At 43.2% G+C, this 24,324-nt stretch overlaps 1 protein-coding gene across 1 annotated transcript; it reads right to left on the reverse strand.

The window, feature by feature from the left end:
* Nucleotides 1-2,455: 2,455 nt before the first annotated feature.
* LOC125508059 (DNA repair protein RAD50) lies at nt 2,456-23,828 on the reverse strand. The gene is made up of 27 exons (XM_048672624.1): nt 23,416-23,828; nt 23,232-23,318; nt 22,625-22,792; nt 21,429-21,604; nt 21,126-21,240; nt 20,456-20,684; nt 20,200-20,378; nt 19,927-20,097; nt 19,527-19,631; nt 19,329-19,436; nt 18,941-19,152; nt 18,734-18,826; nt 18,068-18,195; nt 12,824-12,938; nt 12,612-12,741; nt 12,304-12,513; nt 11,435-11,643; nt 9,688-9,889; nt 6,501-6,670; nt 6,098-6,422; nt 5,545-5,670; nt 5,412-5,464; nt 3,868-4,018; nt 3,726-3,788; nt 3,488-3,621; nt 3,280-3,408; nt 2,456-2,752 (listed from the first exon to the last, which is right to left on the reverse strand). The coding sequence occupies exons 1-27, from the start codon at nt 23,536-23,538 to the stop codon at nt 2,713-2,715; spliced, it is 3,951 nt and encodes a 1,316-aa protein (XP_048528581.1). The 5' UTR covers nt 23,539-23,828; the 3' UTR covers nt 2,456-2,712.
* Between the last annotated feature and the right edge of the window lie 496 nt (nt 23,829-24,324).

A 24,324-nucleotide genomic window follows, 5' to 3' on the forward strand; every position in this document is an offset into this window, starting at 1 on the left:
CATCTGAACTCACCTATCATTGTTTGGGACAGTAAGGAAATAAGTCAAAAAAACATATTTATCCAAATGATTGTAGAAATATCCACCAATCTCTGTATATATAGTTTTCCATGACCAAAGCTTGAATCTGCATGGCGGTCCCTAAGCGCCTTGCCACATAAGCAGCATGATACTAATTCAGGAGCAAGCACACAGATAGGAAAAGTTCATGAAAACATGTATCTTGGAGTAGATTCTAGAGATGAATCTTGACATTTGGCACAATTTTATACCATGATAGTCTCGGGACCAAGGATGCAAGGGGAAACCTAGCCATCAAGTTGAAATAATAGGATTGCCTAAACTCCCACATTGAACTATGGAATGAGTACATAAGATTGATTGGCGATCAATCATCTCTGAAATATCTCTATTTAACAATATCAATATTCAATAAAGGAATTATAGATGGATGAGGCAGTAAGCCCTGTTCCCATGAACAACATCCCGTGGTAAGAACTTATACGCTCTTTTCATGTACTTGGCATGTGGCAAGTCTCACTTTTTCTGTCATGGTTTTTTTGGATCCTAAGATGAATTCTGATATAAAAAGAAGTGAGAAGAATAGAATAGGTAGTTCAAAGTAAAAAAATAAGTGATTGTTAATAATTCCCGCAGGAAAAGAGTTCACTCTTTTTAAAATTTCAGTTTCTAAAGATATAAAATAATGAGAAACCTGACAACAAGACATGTAAATCAAACTTAAAAACAAGTCATCGTACTGATTTTGCCACAATTTTTTTAATCCCTTCTGAAAGTTATACTGTGAACATCTAAAATAGCGAGAATTCCTGTTAACAGTTTATTGTGTTGAGCCCAGGTGCTCTGATTTTGACAGCAGGTTCTCTATAGTTCAGGTACCATTCTGCTCCTAGTGATTTTTCAGATGAACATGATGAGTCCAAAATTATCCAGCACATCAACTTGTAAATGCACAACGCAGACCCATGGAGCAAAACAAAAAGAAGCCAAGACACCGTTTATCTCCCATTCTCTCTGTGTATACATCTTAAGTTTCTTAACATATTATCCTAGATAGTAGCAGATAGCATGCAAACTATTTGATGGCAATGGCTAGCAAAAAACATGGATCTGGACGAAAATAATTTATACTTTTTTCTTTTTAATTCAGGCCTCGAGCATTGCATGATACTGAATCTAGCACATGCAAGGCAAAAGGAAAGCATAAGCACGATTAGAGTTCAACAAAAGCTAACATGTCGACTGTTGGCACTCATTCAGTTGGTCAGTCCTCTATATATACAGAGATTGGCGGGCCATGATATTGACCGTCACAATGATTGTAGAAATATCCACCAATCTCTGTATATACAGTCTCCTATGGTAAAAATGCAGTAATCACCTGTGAATCGTGGATAGCCCTACCCAGTCCTCGTCCGGAGCTTGCTCACGCCAGCCGCACCCAACCCACACTCTGCCCGTCTACCGTCATCGTCCTCGCTCGAGCTCTCCCGGGTCATACCGGAGCATCACCGCCCAGCTCCACCTCTCTAGCCGACCCCTACCTGCGCTCCGCCAACCTCACTTCCACCTCGCCCACGTCGGACCCAAACACCACCATTCCTCCCTGAACTCCACCGTGGCCGCGGCACATGCCCAGACTTGCCTTCCCAGATCTTTACCACTGGCCCGTGCCCATGACAGATCTACGAGAAGAAAGCAGAAGTTACAGAGGGGAGTGGATAATCAAACCGGGATTCGTAGCGATGCACGGCAAGGAGAACATGCCAGCAGTAGGCGGAGCAGCGGTGTCGATGACGGACAGCAAGATAGCCTCGGGCGGCCCACGACTCAGGGAGCTGGGCGGCAAGGAAGTACTGCAGGCGCGGCAGATGTGTGGGGAAGGCATGATTCCGGGGAGACAACCTCGTCCACCATCGCCGAGGAGTCCCCATGCCCACTTCGGCTGACTACCGTCAAATGGCAGAAAAGCATCAAGAAGTAAATCTGGAAGGAGTTTTTTTAGGCTATCTGGGGGAAAGGGAACTGCAGGCGGAAGCAAATAGAAAAAGTGACAAGAGCAGCAGCCTCACGTGAAAAGGAAACCATGGCACGCACCGTGCACCGACCCTAATCACCCCTGCCAAATAGACCCCACAGCGTTCTAAGCAACCCAGATTCACCAGGAGGCAGTAATTCCTGGGAGCTTAGAAACTGTACTGATACATCTTACATTATGAAATATTATTTATCAAAATACAGGTGCTATAAATGAAGGGAGAGTATATACTGCTTTTTTCCAACTTTTTCTAGGGGTGGAAAAAATATTTTTGACATAAAAAAAAGGGCTCCTGGATATCAATTTCCTCTTGCGAGGAATAATTTCTGGAAGAAAAGCAACCGTGCATTCTTCCAATAATCCTTTTTTTTCATTTTAAGACAACCCTTTTTGTCATGAGACGACATCAGAGTGGAGGCTGCATTAGAAGTCAATTCAAGAATAAAGGGCGAAGAGACAAGTCATAACACAGTACCACCTCCAGATTATATACAAGAATAAGCAGGCAATTGCATGCACAGAAACCAAACTAAGGAACTACTAGTTCGCTGGTACCCATTTCTCTCCATGACAGCCCATCATAGTGAACCGCACCCACTTGGCCGGTAAAGGAGGATTAGCACTGAGAGCATATATGTTCCAAGCAACCATCGTCAGTCAAATATCTCTTGGGCTTCTATTTTGCTGTGTTGCCTGCAGGATTTGGTCAAAGGTAATATTAGCGCCAAAAGCCAAATACTACGAGACTGAATATATTTATCTTATTCAAAGTATCAATCATTGCACAAATTTATGAATATTATCCAAGAAACCAAATAATATCAGCAGGTCTCCAGACAACTTCAACATGCCTCTTAGGTCCACACGATTCTGAACAACAACGCAAGAACAATAGAATTGCAATGCCATGTAAACATTGAATCCTACAGAATTGAATTTGCAGGAATGCTTGTTTGATTGCAACAGAGGCGGGGAAATGATTCTTCCCAATGGATTTTTCTACCATAAAATGTAATGCAGTGGAATGCTTAGGAAAAATCCAATGGGGTATACAATCCGACAAATCAAACAAACCTCATAAGGAGAATTTCCTAAGGATTTCAACCCTCCAGAATGCCTATGAATACCCTTTGAATTTGAATCAAAGAGGCCTTACAGACGGAAGTGCAAACACTGGACGCACAGAAAAATATGCAAGAGACAACACTGCATGAACTTACTGCTCATCCTTGGAGATTCGGTAATACTTCTCGGCAAGTTGCCTCTGACCAATAAGCTGAGCAAACCGCTCATCGTGGGTGATTATAATCAGCTGGAAGTTCTCCTGGCCTTTCCTACTCTCCATTATTCTATGGCACACACAAGAGACTCTGTTAATGGTAAAGCTCCAAATAATAATAAATTTAATCGCCATGCCTGAAAGTTTACCTCAATAGGGCAGCAGCTAGGCTCTCAGCATTCGGTCCATCAAGATTGGTGGTTGGCTCATCCAGAGCTAATATGCCACAATTCAGACAGAATGTCTCTGCCAGTGCGAGTCTGATTATAAGAGAAGCAAGCACCTGAACAGCAGTGGAGATAACCATGAGATTTGTAGGATTGTATACGATTCATAAGATCATGCTAGCTGAAGTTTATGACAACAAAAGAAACAAAACAAGTTTACCTTCTGACCAGCACTGCATCGCCCTCGCATTTCCAGCTCAGCACCACCATTTTGCATGACAACCTACAATGCAGTTCAAACAGCCAAATGTAACAGTTGTCCAAGCAATCAGTTAGTAAAACGTGTAGCTAATTTAACTTACACGGTAGCTATATGATCGAGTGCCTGCACCCTCAGAATCAGAATTGATGCTTATGCAATCAATATCTTGGCCTCTGTATGTCTGCTGCCACAATTCCTTAATTATTTTATTTATCTCCTCCATTTTCATGGTATGGAACCGCATAAGAGCCCTACAGAAATACAAGTGTGACATCATAAAGAAAGTTACGAAGCATCCATATATTTTATGGATAATTTTCTTGAAACCACCTTTTTTTCTTGTCAAAATATCGACCACATGCCAACAAAGTTCCACAAAAAATGCAGTTCTGTTATATCACGAAATTCAGAAGATCATGGCCTGCCATCAACACAATATCTGTTCCCAGGATTTCAGAAAAAACAGAATCTTTCTCTTGTTGACCACTGAAGGTGGGCCACAACTCAGTTCTTAAAAAGTGTGGTGGTTTTCTGACATAATAATATAAAAGAAGTTGTAATTTGTGAAACTACTCAGAAGTGTGGTTCGTTGACAGTTTGACAAAAAAGGAAAAGTTTTAAGAAAAAAATACTCTATGTTGTACTAATCCCTCCACCTTGCCGTCTTTATCTTGGTTTCATGATTTCTTAATCTATCCAGAAAGAAAAATGACTAGAATTTTGATATTAGTAAGAGTAAATTTAGAAACGATATTGGACAAGTGAAATGCCCATCTTCAGATGCAACACAGTTTCAAGCTAAAATGTCGGTAGTTACTACCGTGAAGAAGTATAAGAGTGAGATCACTAAAGTAGTGATCTGAACATTTAGTGATCTAAACACTCCTATATTTCTTTACAGAGGGAGTACTGATTAATGACAACTAACTGGTGACTACTAGGGTTAAGTCTTATGACATCAAATTCAACTCTGGTATACATCCAGAACTAGTCATGTGTCAGTAGTGATGGGTATTATGGTTCAGTTTTACGGACTCAACGCTGATGCCATATTAGGTTGCATGCACCAACCCAAAAGCGAGTTCTTTTATATCATGCAGGGTACAGGCTCATTTGTTAGTGTTAATCTAGCATTGTGTTTCCCTTATTTATGAGTCACACGTACTTCTATACAGAATAGCCCAATGGTGACCAGTAATGGTACATCAGACCCATTTTCATAACAGAAAGTATGTCTGAATTTTGAAATTTTGGTTCATAAAGACAGGAGCACAATATACATGAAAATATGGAAACTTGCAATGTTTTGAGTTCACAAAGTGTTTGACATGGTAAGAATAATGGTGTAACCCGCCATATTTTCAGCCTATCACCAAGGGAAGCAAGTCTATCATTAAGGCAAAGAACAGAAAATTTTACTCCCCCCGTTCCAAAATACTTGTCGTGGTTTTAGTTCAACGACAAGTATTTGGACACTGCGTTTTGCTCGCAAAGTCACGAGTTTGTTAGCAATGCCATTGACCATGGCGTTTACCCGTCTAACCTAAACGCCATATCATGCTAAAATTTCTGCGAGGAGTCATTTTTGCCTCAACTATCAGTGGAAGGTCAGATTTGTCGTTTTTGCCGTGAAAGCATACTCACTTGTCCAAAGCAGCATAGTATCGGTCCAAGTCCTTATTTGCCATCTCAGTTGTCTGCAACCACATCAGCTTCCTCATCAAGTAATAAGATCATAAAGCTGGAGAAACTGAACCTAGAAGATCATGCCACCTACCTTTAGTTGAAGAAGTTGGTTAAAATATCTCTTCTCAATATCCTTGTATTGTGTCTGTTTAAGTTCAAGTTTGTGCTTTGAAATATTACTTTGGTAAACAGAAATTGTTCCTTGACACCTATTATACTGCAGGGATTGCCAAGAAAATCAAATATCAAGGTGTCAGCCATATTTGATAGAGTTTCATACTAAGAAATAGAGTAATATGTATGGTGCGCCGTTGAACTTCCAAAGTTGTGTCACTTAGATACTTGCACTATGAAATTGCTCATTTTAGACCTTCTGTGCACAAATCAATTAGGCCAGGACATCTGATGACTCACTAATTTACCATAAGGACTAACACATGCATTTTCATATTACCAGGACCTGGGCGGCACACCTATGAAAAGTTGAAGGACGGGCGTACATTATTTTTACTCTTAAGAAATACGTAATATATGTACTAGCTGGCCAAATGCATGTTCATGATTCCCTAAATAGGTATGAGAAAAGAATGGCATCTTATTAGAGACAAGTTTGCCAATTATTAGGAATGAGAGAAACACAATACCTCTGAAAGAAGCCTCTCCTTTTCTTGAGCATGCCGCTTAAGATCAGCTTCTATAGTAGACATGCTGCCGATGGAAAGCACATTATCTTCAAGTAACTCGATATCATGAGTAAGTCGATCCACTTCAGCCTTTGTTTTCCTGTAGTTCAGATTGTCATCAATGTTTCTTTTCAATTGATCTTGGCTCCGTAATAGCTGTTTGCTCTTGTCAAGCTCAACCGAGATGTCTTGCTTTCTTGCCTCACATTTCTGTAACTGAGACAGGGATAGGGTATGCCTTTCCTGCAACTCATTAAGCTTCTCTACTTTGTTTGAATCCAGGTACCTAAGAGAATATATTTTTAGACAAAGTAGTTAGTAAAGGGGGGACAAATTGAAAGAGCGGGAGTGGGAAAATATATACCCTTTGATGCGTGTGTTAAGGGTTCCAAGTACATCGATTTCTTGCTGGAATCCCCTTTTTCTTTCTGCCAGCTGATCATACTCCTGATCAAACCTTTCCTTCAAAGCTTTATATTCTTGCAACAAGCTTTCTCTCTCTTTTGACAATGGAACAAGAGCTTCTTCTAAATGCTGTGTCCATAAGAAATAAACATTTAGCATGTATTAGATCATCATGCACAAGCGCAAGAGTTGCAGTGTCACTGATGCACAAAACTACATAGGAGTACGACAGAAAGAATAATGAGATCATGCCTTCAGGGTTAAAATCTAGACCAACTGTCACAAGTTAATTTGCATGCACCCAGTACTACCCAAAGTTGGTCAAGAGAGCTGTAAGCCCATGACAGTAAACTGATCAAACTAGTGGGTGGCGAGACCTGACTGTTTACTAACAGTAAGTCAATGGCCAGCACCAGCCAGTTAATACTCCCTCCGGTCCTTTTTAGTTCGCATATAAGATTTGACTGAAGTCAAGCCTCGTAAAGTTTGACCAGCTTTGTAGAAAAAAGTGTCAACATTCACAATCTGAAATCAATACCACTAGATGTGTCATGACTTAAAGTTTCATATTATATTAACTTTAGCATGGCAGATGTTGATATTTTTTCATATAAATACGGTCAAACTTTGTGAAGTTTGACTTCAGAGAATTCTAATATGCAGAGTAAAAAGGACCGGAGGGAGTATTACCCAGTTCCATATGAAACAGTGACCTACAACTGCACAAGTTATGTATCTACTCCGTATTATATTATTAAAATAGAAGTCAAACAAGCCATTACGTTAATCCACATAGGCTAAAAAAATATTACCTATTGATCTAAATTACAACGACTGATAAGAGTTATGTACAACAATATTGGTGTACATAGACACGTCTCATAGGACACGTACAATGTGCATAGACAAGTTCCATCGAACACCCATGGTCATACTGTAATAATATATTCGGAAGGTACACATACTACGTCTACTTGGATTGGCATATACGATTGGTGTCCGGCTAGACTTCCATCTAATACAACTTGCACGTGATTGACCTTTTGGTTACGGAAACTCTAGATGGCACTAAAATAGCTTGGATTCCTTCCGAATCAAATGCATGCAGTAGACAGACAATTAATCAAGAGAAATTTTTATAGGGAAGGTGCACTGTTGTCAGAAATTAATCTGTGTGCTCCGTTGATTGCTCAACAACTCGATCAGACATGACGGAATGCAGCCCAATAGATTAGTATTAGAGTCTCAGCCATGGGTATGCATGCATGCAGTGACATTACCGACGATCTCAGCCATGACTGCACACTAATCGACTTAACACACATATTTACAATTGATTTTGTATAGACTTATTTTCAAAAAGATTAAGAGGAAATATTGCAGGAAGATGTGATCACCTTTTTTGGTTTATAACAAAAGAGACAATTATAAGAAGAATACGACACGTGACACACAAAGTTGGCTTGATAGATTGCAATTATTTACAAGAACTCTTAACAAAATGGAAGTTACTTCACAAAAAAATGCAAATTAAGTGTGGTCTGTTTTGAGACATGTGGAGACAGAAACCACAAGGTTTAATTATGAATCTTAGTTTAGACTGAATTCTCGAGGAAAAATAGCAATTAAGTACAAGTCACCATTTAGATTAAATTCCCAGAAATTTTATTATCAATCTTATGGTTAAGTTGATAGATATCAGGCAATAAAGGTGTCAAAGAGAAATTCGCAAAGCCTATTAATAAATTTGCTATCAATTTTTATGCATAGATAATATCAAATTCATAAAGGGCTAAAACCTATTTATTTTTCTTATTTATCCTTAATGATTTATCAACGTTATAATCACGGGACAAGGAAAGAAATATTATAATATTATAAATATTAAGTCTACCATTCAAATGTGTGACCTATAAGCAACCATATGTATCGGCATGAACATACAAGCAACCATGAGAGGGACAGAGAGAGAGAGATGATGATGTTCGTAATGAGGCGGACATGGTGGTGACGTACAAATTAAAACTACCTTTGAGTGATGGTCAAGGCGACACCAAAAAATCTTATCAGGAGGACAAAAACTTCTATTTACTAAATTCCAAATAAGAAATAAGAAGCAAGAAATAAAAGGTGTTAGCAAATTGGTCTTATTGCAAACAGTAAATACTAGAAAATTTATATGGACCAGCGTTGCTTTAAATATACTCCCTCCATCCAAAAATACTTGTTGGAAAATGGATAAAAATGGATGTATCTAGAAGTAAAATACGTCTAGATACATCCATTTCTCTGACAAGTATTTCTGAACGTAGGCAGTACATAATAAAACAAAAAGAAAACTATTATTTGTCGATAAAAGCTATAATTATTCTCTCTATAAAAATTCAGAATAAGGAATAAAGAGAGGTAGCTAGCATCTTTTCTTAAATCAGACATTACATAAAATTTGCTGTAGATATATGGTCAAGGAAAATAGAAATTTCATACTGTGGATAAAACTACAACCATTTTCTATATAAAAGTCAAGAAATACAAATAACAAATTTTCTATTACGAACTATGTATAAAAAGTTATATAAACGTAAGTGGAGATTGTATAGACAATTCAACATACAAACGACCGCTGGAATAAAAATAGCAATTCACTGACATCCGATAACATGCAATATGTAGCGATGAAAAAAATCATCAAAGTAATATGCATGTATGGACATGCATGTGTTGTTCTAGGAACTGAACAATATGAATGGTACAGATGTATCAACATGAATGGTTTTTTTTTCATATAGGAAAGTAGTTTGACATGAATCAAGCAGGGATAACCAAAATTATTAATGAATTGGTTAACACCGGTCAATGTAGTTCATGAGGACTAGAAGCAAGCGAGATGTGGTAGGTTGAGAAGTACCAACATGTCATGTAGAGGAAAAACATATCATTATGAAAGAAGAATCGACCGCCCAATACTAATGTGGCATGTCTACAAGCTTGTGTATCATGCAAAAGAAACATGTTGCCAGCGTATCTTATATCTCTTTGTGTATGCCAAAGAATACAACTTGACAGAAACGCACGGGCATATGTGCTAGTCACTAGAGAATATTAACTGGACCAATATTGCAGATAAATGGAAGTTCAATGAATACCTTCTGATCTAGGATCAGTTGCTCCTTTTCCTCGGCAAAATGTACCAAATCTTCTTCAGCCTTTTTGAACTTCAGCAATACACTTGAAGCTCTTAGTTTTTCTTCCCTAAGAGCATGCCACCGCATCTGAGCATTTGATAGATCCTCGCTAAGCATTTTTTGCTGATCCCTGAGATCGTCTACTTCACCAGTCAATGTGTCCCTGCCAGACAGAAGTAAACAAACCAGTATAGTTGAGCCTCCAAGAGCAAGTCATAAAAGAAGTAAGACTAAACTAATTCAAATGTTTCATGGGTGACGGATTGAATATTCAACATTTGAACGCACTTAGCATATGTTTGGTTGATCACCAAAACCAACCCTACCAATATTTCATCAATGACCAATGTTTTGGCTCTTTCTTGCATAATGTCAAACATACATGCCGGCTCCTTGGCCAACACTAGTTCATTTTTTCTTGCCAGCTTTGGCCAAAAAATGGGCCCAAAAACAATTTTTTGGTGGGATTGGCTTGGGCTCAAACCGAACACACCCTGCGAACACTACGGATGCAAGAAAACCCGCTTCATGTGCAAATCCGGTTGAGTCTGGTTACTGAGTTGTTTGATGTTTGCAGTTGAACTAACATCTCACATTTTGCAGGCCTGGCGGGGCCCGCTCCTGCATCCCTAGCGCACACAGTTGCAGAATGTGTAAACCAAAACATTTAAACATCCCTAATAACCTGTATTTGTGTGCTTAGTTGTGTAGGTAGCCAGTATAATATGGACCTCCACATAAAAATATGAAACGGATAGTTCTCTGTAGAAAAGGCAGCATCTATGAGGATGCAGAATGAATCCTTCACCAAATTCAATTGATAGCTATACAACAAATTAATCAGGGTAAAAGTGTATCCATGTGTGTGTCACAAAAGGAATATCCTCCTTCATTGGCAAACCAGAAAAGCTTAAGCACTTGTTTTCATTTCACAGGCCAACAAAAAAGGAATAGTCTATGAACATGATAGAAGCACATAAAGAAACTATTCTCAGTCTTTCACTTATGTGAGAACAGGCTTTCTTTAAATCCCATCCAGAGAACCAAAGCAACACTGACGGCACACATGCATCATGCATATGCTCTATTTACCGTTAGGAAAGAGAAGGAGGAGCTGCAAGCTCCTCTCAAAGCTTCACCTAGACTCTCATGTATAGATCACCGCATAGCCATCTCCTCTACCTTCGTAAAATTCTCTCCTCTCATAAATATTTTTATGTTTCTATCTCTATGTTTCTTTCATCAAATTTACTGTCAAGGCCTCCCATACAGTTTTCAGTTCAGAAAAAAAAAAGGAAACGAATAGAGAGAACACAAAAGGGCAACGATATACATGGTAAGTTTGGTTGGACGATGATGTGGATCAAGGATGGTTGGGATGGACCATGGGTGAGAAAATAAAAAGAAGAAAAATTAAGGAGCTACACAGGAACGCTGAGATTAATTCTTGCATGCTAAAGAAGAAAAACGCACCCTAAAGAAGTCTCCTATGTTATGTTCCATAAATCAAAAAATGAGTTACTGGAGCTAGAAGGGTCTCAAGTGGTGGGGGTAAGGGAGAGTCATTTTCTAATCCCCTGTGATACTAGAACTAGAATTTAGTTGCCTGAACTACTTTCTCAATTCCCCAACAGAGGGTCTTATAATTCTAGGCCATGGAAATTGCATCTGAGTATTAGCAAGATTGTTCCCCGTAGAAAATCATTACCTTGCCCTCTGCACAGAGATCAGCTCCAACTGAATTTCGTCGACAGATTTAACACCTTGGCCACGAGAATCAAGCTTATATTCAAGATCTTTGACTTGTGGTTCTAACTCCTGTATTTCTTGCACATGCCTGTCAATAGTATCAACTGGACGTAACAAGACTTCCACTCCATCCCTGTCCATTTTAACTTGAGCAAGAACACTCACAAGCTGCAACGCATCAAGCATACAAGTCAAAGCAAAATAGAAAAGACATCATGAATTATGTTTATAACAGATGCTACTACTTGGTAACTAAAAGTAAAAACCCATGTTTCTCTGGAGGCAGTGCACCTGAAGTGCATTTGCAAAGTGAAGTTTCTCAAATGACAGTGCGACTATCTAAAATACCAGACCATTATATCAATTACCCAAAGTACAGAAATTTTCCTCAATTTCATGAAAGAAGCTAATCCAACAGCACACATTGTCGAAGTGCTTAAGCTTAAGAACAGCCCAAACAACCATCATATGGATGTGACCTAGGAGATTTGCAAACAAAATAATCTACCAGCCCTCTGAAGAGGATGAAACATTCCATGGCCTAGTCCCAGAGAGCATAATATCTACACAAGTAGACTTGTACATCTGTATTATAGACTGATTTACTACATCTTGACACTTGACGTGGAGAAAGGGTCGCTAGAGTTATGCCTCAGGAGTGGAGAATCTTCATCAGGACACATAGTAGAGCTAAGAAATATTTCAGTTTGAGAGTAATTTGGTTAACAGAAACACAGGTCATCTAAGGTATTATGTCCGACTGTGTCTATCTTTATTTTGCGTATGATGAGAACAGAAAATAAAGTGCTGTCAATAGGGAGGACTAACATCATCAGATATCTGTTCCTTCTCACTTTTATCTGCCGAAAGTTGTTCCAAATCCTTCTCTGCTAAAGGTATAGTCTCTTTCTCCAGTTTCACATATTCATCATAAATCACACGGAGATTATCCAATTGATTGAATAAGTCTTCAGCAACTGATAAGTTCTCTGCCAGCACTTTCAAGCGCTCTGCGGTACTTGTACCTGTTGTCCTTTGCTGAAAGATGCAGCATACAACAGAAAGAAATCATCCACCACAAAGTAACTCTAATCAAACGAAAAATGCAGCACTCTTATGCTTACTAGATTACCCACCTTCTTTACAAAGAGGTCCTCTTCATCAGGTGTGAAAGCACGATCACAGCAAGGACACTTGTGATGCTGGCGGGCCACTTTTTCAAAAGGTTCATACATTTGGCGCATTCCCTTAGCATAACTGAAATTACTGCAAATAGGAAGAAAGCATTGAATTTGGGCATCATAATGAGGTGTGGCTTAAAGAGATAGCTACAGTTATGGATACCTACTTTGTCTGTTTATCTCTCTCGTCCATGGCATCTTTCAGAATCTTGGGGTAAGCGTTGATGTCAACAGATACCTTAGCAATGGATTGAAGTTTCGAGTTCAGATGCTTCCTTTTTGCTGCACGAAAGATAACATTTACCCATAAAACTGCAGTATTGGCAGAATAAATAACTAAAGCCTATGGAGTTTTTGCTTAGAATTTTGGTACATATCAATATATTATTTCTCTTAGCGAGACACTTGGATGTTGACCTAGGTGGGCAAGCCAATTCGTGCTTCAGTTTAACTCGGTTAAATCGAACAACTAATGGCTTGTGTGACACATTGGTTTGATACTGCATTCATCAAATTGAAACACTAGTTACCCTTGATCCCTATGTAGTGACAGTTGGAACCACTACAAGGTTTATACTACACTATGAGATAGAAATCGAGCATGCACAATAGTGCAATGTGGTGCATTGTCCAAGACATTCCTTCGACATGATAATCAAAATGGATCTTTCACATACTTTGATCACCTTCACTTTGTTCTGGATTAGAATGTAACTGTAGGTCAGGGAAATTTTGCCCAAGGAACAATTTCAACTGCATAGACTCTACTTAGTTGGCAGTGAATCTGTCATTGTTCCAACATAGCAACTCAAAATGATGGAATGATGATACATCTTGCCCATTCCGCGGGTAGGGCCAGCCCTGACGTGCACCTGGCCGCCTCTGCTGACCAGCCACCTGGGCCCCGCGCGCACACTCCCGAGGGCGGGGACGCGCGCCTCATCCCGGATCGCTCTCCCGCCAGGGACCTGAGCCCAGCCACGACTATTCTGCAACGCCCCCAGGCCCAGCCCACCCCCACCCCGTCCAGGCCCGCCATCGTCCCTCACACGCCGGCTAGCGGACGCCATGGCCCAATCCTATCGGCCTCCGGAAGATTTGCCTCGCCGCCAGTCACCATTCGTCGGCCACGCGCTCGTGCCTCTGCGTCGCGAACCCTCACGCTTGGCGAATTCCTGGCCGCCACCACCAAGCATATCTCTGCTGCCTTGCCGACTCCAGGGAAGAAGTCGCGCCGCCCCCTGAACTTCGCGCCACGCCGCGGCCGCTCGGCTGCGACCACACCCCCAACGGCGGCGCCGCCCACTGCTGAGAGACGCGCGCAGGTCCAGGTCTTGCGCACGCTTGGGATCGTTGGCATGAACCAGAGGATCACTTCAACCGAGATGAACGCATACGATGGCATGTTTGCGATGCCGATTCCGCTCACGGTGCTCAAGGCCTTTGCTTCCCTGGTCGATCGCGAGATCCCTGCAGGCATGTCCACCCTGCCAAGTGCACAGATGCAAGTCGAGCGTGCTCGCGCAAGTTAGGACGGTCCTGTAGCTTACTGGTCGATCCAGTGTTTATTGATCACGGCCTCAAGATTGCTGTGTGGAACGTGCGCGGCCTCAACGCGCGAGCCCGACGCTTCGCCGTCCGCTTGCTGCTTGACACCACCGCTGCTTCCATTGTATGCCTCCAGGAAACAAAGATGGAGTTGCTCTGCTCACGCGTCGTCCTGGACACCCTTGGCTCGGAGTTTGACGATTACACCTATCTCCCGGCACAGGGCACGCGAGGTGGCATTCTTCTAGCGTGGAAGAGCAGGGCCGTAACCATCACAGACCCACTGTTCACCACGAACGCCGTCACGGCCAAGGTGACCACTGCCCCTGGTGTGCTCTGCTGGATGTCGGTTGTCTACGGCCCCCAGGAGGACACGGAAAAGATTGCGTTCCTGAATGAGCTCCGGGAGATACACGCGGCCTGCCCGGGACCATGGATGTTATGCGGCGATTTCAACTTGATCCTTCGCGATGAGGACAAGAACAATGGCAACCTGAACCGGCGCATGATGGGCAGATTTCGACGTCTTGTCAACGACCTCGCCCTGAAGGAGGTATACCTCAACGGACACCGGTTTACTTGGTCAAACGAGCAGTCCCCACCCACCTTGGTGCACCTGGACCGCGTACTCTGCACCTCGGACTGGGAGGAGGCACATGGGGAGTGCCATCTCCGCTACCTTGCATCCGTCGTGTCGGATCATTGCCCGCTCCTGCTTGACTGCTCCCCCATGCCTGCTGCTCACCGACGTTTTCGCTTTGAGGATTACTGGCTGAGACTAGAGGGGTTCCACGACACGGTGGCCACAGCATGGGGCTCGGTCCATGCCGAGGACCCCTTCCACCGCCTCATGATTCGCATGCAGGCCACAGCTCGCAGCCTCACCAGCTGGAGTGCCAAGTCGACGGGCAACATCAGGGATAAGATGGCCATCTCCTGGGAGCTCCTTGCGCGCTTCAACAAGGCTCAAGAGATTCAAGTGCTTACCCTTCCAGAAGCCTGGTTGCGGAAGCAGCTGAAATTCAAATATCTCGGTCTTGCGTCCCTCGAGCGCACCATTGCCCGGCAGCATGCACGCATCGCCACCCTCAAGGACGGCGACGCCAACACTAGCTTCTTCCACAGGTAGTGTTCCTTCCGGAGGCAGAAGAATAGGATCTTCAGCCTGACGGTGGACGGGCGTGTGCTCACCGACCATGCTGAGATGGCGCGGGCAGCGTTCGAGCACTTCGACGGTATCTTGGGTACGTCCACCGCCCGTGATGTGACGATGGACTTGGAGCACCTCATTGATGCGAGTGATCTCGCGAGCCTCGACGCGCCCTTCTCGGCGGAGGAGGTCTGGGACGCTGTTAAGCGCCTCCCCGCCCATAAGGCACCGGGGCCGGATGGGTTCACCGTGGAATTTCTCCAGGCTTGCTGGGGCATAGTCAGGCAAGACTTCATGGACATTTTCCAGCAGCTGTACATGATGAGAGGCCGTGGTTTCAGCAAGCTCAACCAGGCCCTCATTACCATACTGCCTAAACGCGCCGACGCCCACCAGCTTCGCGACTACCGGCCGATATGCTTGATACATCTGGTGGCCAAGCTCTTCGCCAAAGTCCTATCGCTGCGCCTTGCACCTAGGCTGGACAGCCTGGTTAGTCGCAATCAGAACGCGTTCATCACCGGTCGCAGCCTACACGACAACTTCATTCTTGTCAGGCAATCGCTCAAGATGCTTCACCAACTTGGAGCCCCACGGATCATGCTCAAGCTCGACCTCACGCGTGCCTTCGACTCCCTATCTTGGCCATTCCTCTTTGAGGTACTGCGCCAATACGGATTCGGAGACCGATTCCGGGAATGGCTCGCGATCCTGCTATCAACGTCAAGCACCCACGTCTTGATCAATGGCGAGCCAGGCCCGCCGATTTGGCATCACAACAGGCTGCGCCAAGGTGACCCGGTGTCCCCACAGCTCTTCGTGCTCGCTGTGGACACTCTTGGCAGACTGATGCGTCGCGCCATTGACTCCGGTATTCTACAGCGGCTCCACCCACACCGGCATATCCCGACGATCTCCCTGTACGCCGACGACGTCATGTTATTCTGCCATGCCAATGTTATTCTGCCATGCCACGACAGGCGATGTGGCTGCCATCAAGGGTATCCTGACCCTGTTTGGCGAGGCGAGTGGACTAGAGGTGAACTACGCCAAGAGTTCCGCCACTGTTCTCCATGGTGAACCCGCGCGGATGCGGTACTTGCCCAGCTTGGATGCCTGGTGGTGCAGCTCCCTGTTACTTACCTTGGCATTCCCCTGACGACGCGCCGCCCTACTGCCGCCCAGCTACAGTCATTGGTGGACTCGGTGGCCGCCAAGCTGCCATCCTGGAAGGCATGGCTCATGAATAAGGCTGGGCGCCTTGCTCTGGTCAAGTCGGTACTCAGTGCTATCCCCGTACATCAGATGCTAGCGTTCGCCCCTCCAAAGAAGACCCTTAAGCAGCTAGAGAAGATTCAGAGGGGATTCCTATGGGCTGGACGTGCCATTGCCAAAGGAGGGCACTGCCATGTCAACTGGCGACACGTTTGCCACCCAATTGAGTACGAAGGACTTGGGATGTGAGATCTGGAGCGTGCTGGGATGGCGCTCCGGCTCCGATGGCTATGGTTCGCACGTGTGGACACGGACCATGCTTGGCAGGGGCTTGACCTCCAATTCTCATCAGAGGAGTGCGCGCTGTTCTTCGCCTCCACCACCATGACAGTTGGGAACGGCCTGTTGGCCTTGTTATGGGAGGATCGCTGGATCAACGGGCAGTCCATTCGCGAGCTCGCACCACTGCTGTACCTGTGCATCCCCAAACGGCAATGTAATTCTAGAACAGTGGCGGAAGGGCTGCTTGGGAACTCCTGGGCGCGTGACATCCAGGGAGTCCTCGGCCTCCACGAGATAGGCCAATACTTGATGATCTGGCAGAAGGTGTGCCATACCGTCCTATCGAACGACCCAAACCGGCTGCTATGGAGGTGGACAGCCAACGGCATCTACTCGGCGCAGTCCTGCTATGCTGTCTCCTTCCACGGCTCCACACGTTGCACCTCCTGGAAGCTAACTTGGAAAAGCTGGGCGCCACCACGGGTGAAATTTTTTCACTGGTTGGCGAATCAAGATCGCTGCTGGACGGCGGAAAGGCTCGCTCGTCGCGGACTGCAGCATCACCCCAGGTGCCTCCTTTGCGACCAAGCCACCGAAACAATTCAGCACTTGCTTCTGAACTGTCCCTTCGCTCGGCAAGCATGGCATGCCACCCTGTCCTGGCTGCGCCTGCCGATCCGTGCACCGACCAATGAGACCACTGTCATGGCATGGTGGCAGCAAGCGAACTCACACGCACCGGCAACGCATCGCAAGGCCCTCAGGTCTATTGCCTTGCTTGTTCCCTGGATGCTCTAGAAGCACAGGAACGCGTGTGTCTTTGACAATGCGACACCCTCAATTGATGTCCTAGTGGATAGGATTAAAGAAGAGGCCCGCTGCTGGGTTAGAGCCGGTGCCCAGGGGCTTAGGGTTGTTCTGCCCACATCCTGGGATGTACACTAACTGGCCAATGCTGTTGTAAACTCACCTCCTAGGAGGCTCGCCCCCCCCCCCCCCCCCCCCCCCCCTTTTCAATGAAATGAAAAGCAAAAGCCCTTTGCGTTTTCTCGGGAAAAAAAATACATCTTAAAAGGCAAAAGAGAGATGTAGTGTGCTGTGTGCACCTCTCAGATTTTGATTCCAAATTTCATACATAGTGGAGCTTTTACATGCCAAAGAAGCATCATCAACTTTGTAAAATAAGTAAGCGTGCAGTGATCATATCTAAATTTACCATCCAAAACTTTTTGGAGCTTTGACAAGTGGCTTTTAGCAGCATCAATTTTCATTTGTGCCAATTTCAACTGTTGTTCCGCTTCCTGAGATTTTGAGTTCAAATCATTGTATTCTGAGTCTACAGACCTGCGCCAAGCAGAGTTTTGTGGCAACATTAACAAACAGCACCAGAAAATATAAAGTGCCACATGTAGTATAATCCATAAGGAAGAATGAAAGCATAATAAATTAATAGATTACTAGTTGGGTGTGTCAGAGTAACATGCATAACTTTTTTTCCACGTCAGGATGGAAGCTTAACAGATTGCTAGTTCAAGAACAGAATGGAATGTGTAGGCCTAGACGTCGCATTAACAGACTAGACCTTTGAAATACACATCCATATGTGAATGTTTACAACTAACATGTATGCTTAAACTGGATACATACTTATTGTGCACATGATTTATCAAACTGTACCTCGTTAGAGATACTACTACTGCCTGTCCAGTAACCAACAATGGCATGAACAAGAAAGATGAATTGCATTGGAGGAAGTCAATATATTGCAGCTTTACATAGGTAACTTCAGTTTGATAATGTGAGCCAAAATAGGACATATTATGCACCAGAAAATCACTAAGAGAGGCGATTACGCATATCAATAAAGCACTGCGACACAAACCCGAAAGCTTGAGTAATCTCCTTCTTGACATCCTTCTCATGAGGAAGCCTTCCCTTAAGGACACTTCTAAATTTATCCTTATGTTCATCATATCTGCATTTTATATCATGTTATCTCAATCTTCATAACGAAAGAATTGGTATTGGAATATAACTAACAATAAAACCATAGCACAGATAGAAATTAAAAGGGAAAGGAAAGAAGTACATCTTTTTAAGTTTCTTCTTGCACTTCTCCAACTCATCCTTCTTGAGTTCTAATTTTACTCTGTCATCAGCATCAGTTGCTATGTTATCTTTCTCTCGGTGAAGTGCTTTTATCTTGTGATCCAAGGTATATATCTCTGAGCGCTTCTGACTTATAATCAAATCATAGTCTCTTTCTCCCAGCGCAATTGTCTTCCTCTCAACTTCAATTTGCTATTCAAATCACAATGGGACACTTATTTAGAATTAAGAGTGTTAAACTTAGAGAGATGTAACTTACTTATAGATGTAAACAAAGTGAAAACAAATCAACCTAGCAGACCAGCCAAGCACAGGTATATAACGATGAATAGATCCAATGGACAATGATAGTTAGGTTAAATAAATACCAGATGCCGCTCTCTTTCATCAATACGGGCCAGATTATGCCTTGAAAGCTCCGTCTCTGCAGCATCTCGCTCATTCTCTTTATCCTTTATGCGCCTTAAAACACCTATCTGGAATATAGTATATTAATGAATGGTATCTGATGTATCAGTTACGGAACATCATGCGTGTGCAAGTCCAGTGTTGTTTCCATTACTAACCTTAGATTCCTTCTTAGACTGTATCTGGCCATCAACTTCAGAGTAGCGAGCATTTACTTTAAGATAACGTCCCCAAAGAAATTCTAACTGTGTCTCGTTAGTTTTCTGCTTAAGAAAAGGAATTTGATTACCAAGGGACATACTTGATAAGAATGCAGGTCTTCAGCATTTCCTAATTAATTGCACTTGCACAGATGCTTTTGAATAAATAAAGTATGGTAAAGCAAGAAACCTTGCATGAACATATCAGAGGGTCATGGAACCACTAAGATTACAAACAAAAATAGGCAGCAAAATGAATGCCTAGAAAAACGTTAAGTGCGATACAAAAAAAGAAGTTCACATGGAAGTGTTTAATTTTGCAACTAAATTCCAAAATACGAAGAATAGGTATTATAACCTTCTTTTCCTGCAAATCGTCCTCGAGATTCGATAGTCTTGCTTTAGTTCTGTTTGTAAGGTTCATGGCAATATCATTGGTAAAAGGAGCATCAGGAACTGGCCCAAGATTATGTTTATTGAATATCGTTCTGATGGCTGAATCTCTTTCATGCTTCACGGACATGTGAGCCTGAAAACAAGATACTTGTATTTAACCTTGTGTCACAATGTCCACTATCATTTACGAATGGTCAAGCCAGTCAAAAGAAAGAATAAAGGATTACAGTATTACATCAGCTTCTGCCTGGAGCTTTCCTATTTCGCGTGTTGAATCATTGATGGTCTCAGATAGCAGAGAGCTTTTTGCATATTCATCATTCATCTCTCTTTCAAGTTTAGCGATTTTCGTTTCCAGTAATGCAATTTTTTCTTCAAATTTTGTTTGCCACTCCTTCAGCTCCTCATCAGTATCTAAATGAAGCAAGGTAAACCGTCATTATGCTGAGAAGGAACCATTTGAGTGATGAGCATGATGAGGAATTGCTTACCTTCATTTTCCTCAGAAAGAGCAGCATACTGTTGCTGCTGAAGTGTAAAATATGTACTTCTAGCAGTTGCTTTGGTGCTAATTTGCTCCTGAAGTTTCCTCAAGTCCACCATACTTGTTTCGGTACGAAGGATTTTGTTTTCCACAGCTTGGATGTTTGTTTTCAGGTCCTCCATTTGAGTTTTTAAGGCGTCTGACTTCTCTTGATCTTGTGCAATACTGTCACGAAGCTGTGAAAGTAAGGAAATTAAACTAATATTAAAAGCAGCATACCCTTCGAAAAATTAAACTAAATTGCAGCAGAAGTGTAGAACAGATTGATTTTCAGTGCACATTCAAGTGTTCAATGTTGCTGCACATGAATACTGACATGAACTGGAAAATGCAGTGACTCAAATTGAGCTGACAAGTATGCCAATGAAAGAGTAAAGGCAACAGAAATTAAGTAGTCTACTAGGGTAATGTGAATTGTGAAGTGTAATGAATCGTTGTCAGCTATTATAGGGAGGTTATTTGTATATCACCTCCATTTATATTCTATACATATATATCCCCCATGGTGGCAACATAACACAAAGTAGGGTGGTAACACAACAGAAAGTAGGATTCTAGAAACATATCACATAATTGTGAAAATAAATGAAAACATATAAATAGAAGATACAAATTACCCTGTATGCTTGATCTTTAAGAGTCTGAAGGTTCTCCAACTTTAACCTAAAAGTCTTGATTTCTTGTGCTTGGTCCTTGTGAAGTTTCTTTATGACTTCGAGAGCTTTGGTATAGCTGTACATTAGAAATTAAGGTAGTGAGATGCTAGTTTTGACATTATCTCCCCACTTTCACAGAAAGATTAGCCTCCAGAGAAGTGGAGACTACACCATCTTAAACAGAATGCAACAATCAAATAAGAAAATTTATGGCCTTAATCGGAGCTTCTAACTAATGAAGTAAATAGTAATGCATTCATATACCGGGTAGCAGAAAAGATGTCGTCAAACTTTTTCTTAAGTGTTGAAGGGTCCTGTAATGGCCAATTGGATTCGTCTTGGTGCACAAATATAACATTCTCCAATATAGCCTTCGAAACACCCATTAGGGCTGGAATCTCCCTATCCATATCAGCGCATCTGTAGCTGAGACAAACCTTCTGAGCTCAGCAATAAAAACCGATCAGTGAGGATATGATTTTATAGAACATTTTCAGCAGTATTCCATTAAAGCTAATAGGCTTCTAGGGCTACACAACTTAAGTATGCTACTATAATGGTATCACTTGGAATCAATCAAAGAACTGCTGTGAAAAATCAATTGTCCAGATTCAAAATTTCCTTTGTCTTGATTCACATGAATTAATTTTTCCTATGTGCAAATCTATCGCCCTATTTGCAGTTGGGAATATAATGTATAAAAAACGGAGGAGTGCTCTAGAGAAGATTTTCTATGGCCAGACGCAAACATAACAAGGAACAAGTAAATCATATGCCCTTTCAGGTATTAGAAAAATTACATGGTTCACAAGACGTGTTAACTGTTCTAATCTTTTTGATATACTTCCAACCAAATGGGGCAAAATAGCATTTAGTTTCTCTTTCAGTATATAAAGTGAGAGAAAGTTCCAAGCGAGTGTAAGTTATAAAGGCGTTTGAAAGCAGAATAAATCTCAGTCAGCTCCAAAAGGCTGGAGTAAGAAGTAGAACTCTTGACCATCGGGGTGGATGGAAGTATATCACAGGGATTTTAAAACAATTGACATGTTTTGTGAACCAGTCTCTGTGTATGTACCCATGGGAGCAGCAGTACTGCATCATAGTTCTATAACAGAGATGCATACAACAACAGCAAGTATCAACTACGAGAGCCGAGAGGTGCTTGGTATGTTCAATAACTCACATCATTTTAATGATCCTCGAGTTTGAAACAGCAACAGAAGCAAGTTTAAGCCGAATGCAAGTACATTATGGCAATATAAATAACAGGAACCTAAACAGTAGGCATGACAACGCATTGGTTTTTCCAGAACCGAAGTTTAAACAACCTTCTGCGCTGAGTTCGGGCATAACCCAGGAATTACATGAATAACCCAAACATCAATACAACAGAATTAACATAACTGATCGCAAAGCACATATGAAGCAACTTGAAAGCCAAAGGAGGGGGGGAAAGGGACCTCGCCCGTGTGTGGATTTATAGTCTGGAGGACGCTCTCGATTGCCTTAAACTCCATCTTTGATGCCTTCTGGGTAAGCTGGAAAGAGCGGATGCACACCACATCCTTTCCTGCTGCTGTCTTAAACCGCAGCTTAATCTGCCCTTTCGTTTCAGTTTCACCTGCTACCTAAATCTCACAAACATGTATAAAAGTAAGAATCGAAGAGAGAATGAGTACAACATAAGAAAAGAACAACCTTAAGATAGTGTTGATCCAAACAACACCAGGCACAAATTCGACTAAGCTCATAGCACACCACAAGTCAGAGGCATCAAATTTTCCCATGTGCAAGCGAGTGCTAGAGCACACAGGATTTCAACAGACCTCAGAATCCACAAAGCCCAGAGAACCTCTCTAATTGGACCCCGATTAAACCTATAGAGCAGCACAACCCAATGCATTGGGCCACACACATACTTGCACGCGCACACACTGCCACCGCCGCCGTTCCCAAATCAGTAAAACATCTCCCAAGTCCAGGTCAGCAGCAGAGAGCACAAGGCCTTATGGACAGCAATGAGACCCCGAACAGTGAATGGCGAGGTCAATAAGGACGGCGCATTACCTTGGGGTCATGGACGAAGGTGTGGCCGGAGCGGGAGTTGGGGGGCAACTCGCCGGTGCAGGACAGCTTCAGGCACTCGATGATGGTCTGCGGAAATCCAAAAGAACCCAGGCCATGAATGAATCGGCGCATACACACGGCATACAGTGGAACAGGATGAGTAGATTGGATTGGTGGGCATTACGGTTTTGCCGGCTCCGTTGGAGCCGACGATGAGGGTGAGGGGCTTGAAGAAGGTGATGACGTTCTTGTTCTCCGGGTCGAAGCTCCGGATCCCCTTGATCAGCATCTTGTCCACCGTGCTCATCTTGGCCCCCAAATCCTATCCCTCCTCCAACTCCTCCCTCCTGTCCCACCTCCTCTCTTGCTTCGGCTCCTTCGTATTCCCTCCCACGCCGGCGCCGTCTCCGGCGTTGCTGCTTGCGTCGGCGTGTCACAATGATCTATCCTCTGGGCGTGGGGGGCGAATCCATCTATTGCTCCGCCATGGACGGGGGAGACGGGCGGGCGAAGGAAGGAGGCGGAGAAAATGGTGGGGAAGAGGCGTTCTATTTGGAATTTTGGGATTTTGGCCTCTGGGGGTTAGGGTTTGGACTTTGGACCGGGGGCGACTTGGGGTTAGGATAGAAACTGGACCTCCGGTGGAAAAAAAAACAGAAAACCTCACCCTGAGCAGCCGTTAGATCGGAGTTGGATGGCACAGATCTTGGTGCAGGAATCTGTAGGAACAAGTACAGGATTCTGTGCGAAAGAAACCCTTGCTTTTAGTTATTTTAAGCATTTCTAGCAGATCCCATATAATTCCGGCGAACTGTGTTTTTTTGGTCGGTTTACGGGACGGGCCAAAAATATGGCCCGAACAGGTCCGCAAACAAAGATTTGGCCCGTAAAAAAATTTACAAGCGGCTCGTAAACCAGCCGACATTGCAGTATATATGCGGGCCCGGGGTCATTTTAGGGTTTCCGTTCGGCATTCCCCTTATCCATCTCCGCCGCAAATTTCAAAGTCCGGCGAGATCTCTACCCCTCAGGAGAAATTTCCGACGCACTTGATCATCAGATCTCACTGGAGATGGCGTCCGCGGGTGCACGG

The sequence above is a fragment of the Triticum urartu genome, chromosome 5, assembly GCF_003073215.2.
Source record: "Triticum urartu cultivar G1812 chromosome 5, Tu2.1, whole genome shotgun sequence".
Taxonomy (NCBI): Eukaryota; Viridiplantae; Streptophyta; class Magnoliopsida; order Poales; family Poaceae; genus Triticum; species Triticum urartu.

Bases quoted from the DNA above. Each gene is read 5' to 3' on its own strand.
- LOC125508059 (XM_048672624.1), bottom strand. From the start codon at position 23,538: ATGAGCACGGTGGACAAGATGCTGATCAAGGGGATCCGGAGCTTCGAC. The intron at 22,793-23,231 runs GTAATGCGCCGT...TGTGAGATTTAG, and splicing joins CCTTCGTCCATGACCCCAAG to GTAGCAGGTGAAACTGAAAC. The intron at 6,671-9,687 runs GTATTCATTGAA...TTATGGACACAG, and splicing joins AACTGATCCTAGATCAGAAG to CATTTAGAAGAAGCTCTTGT.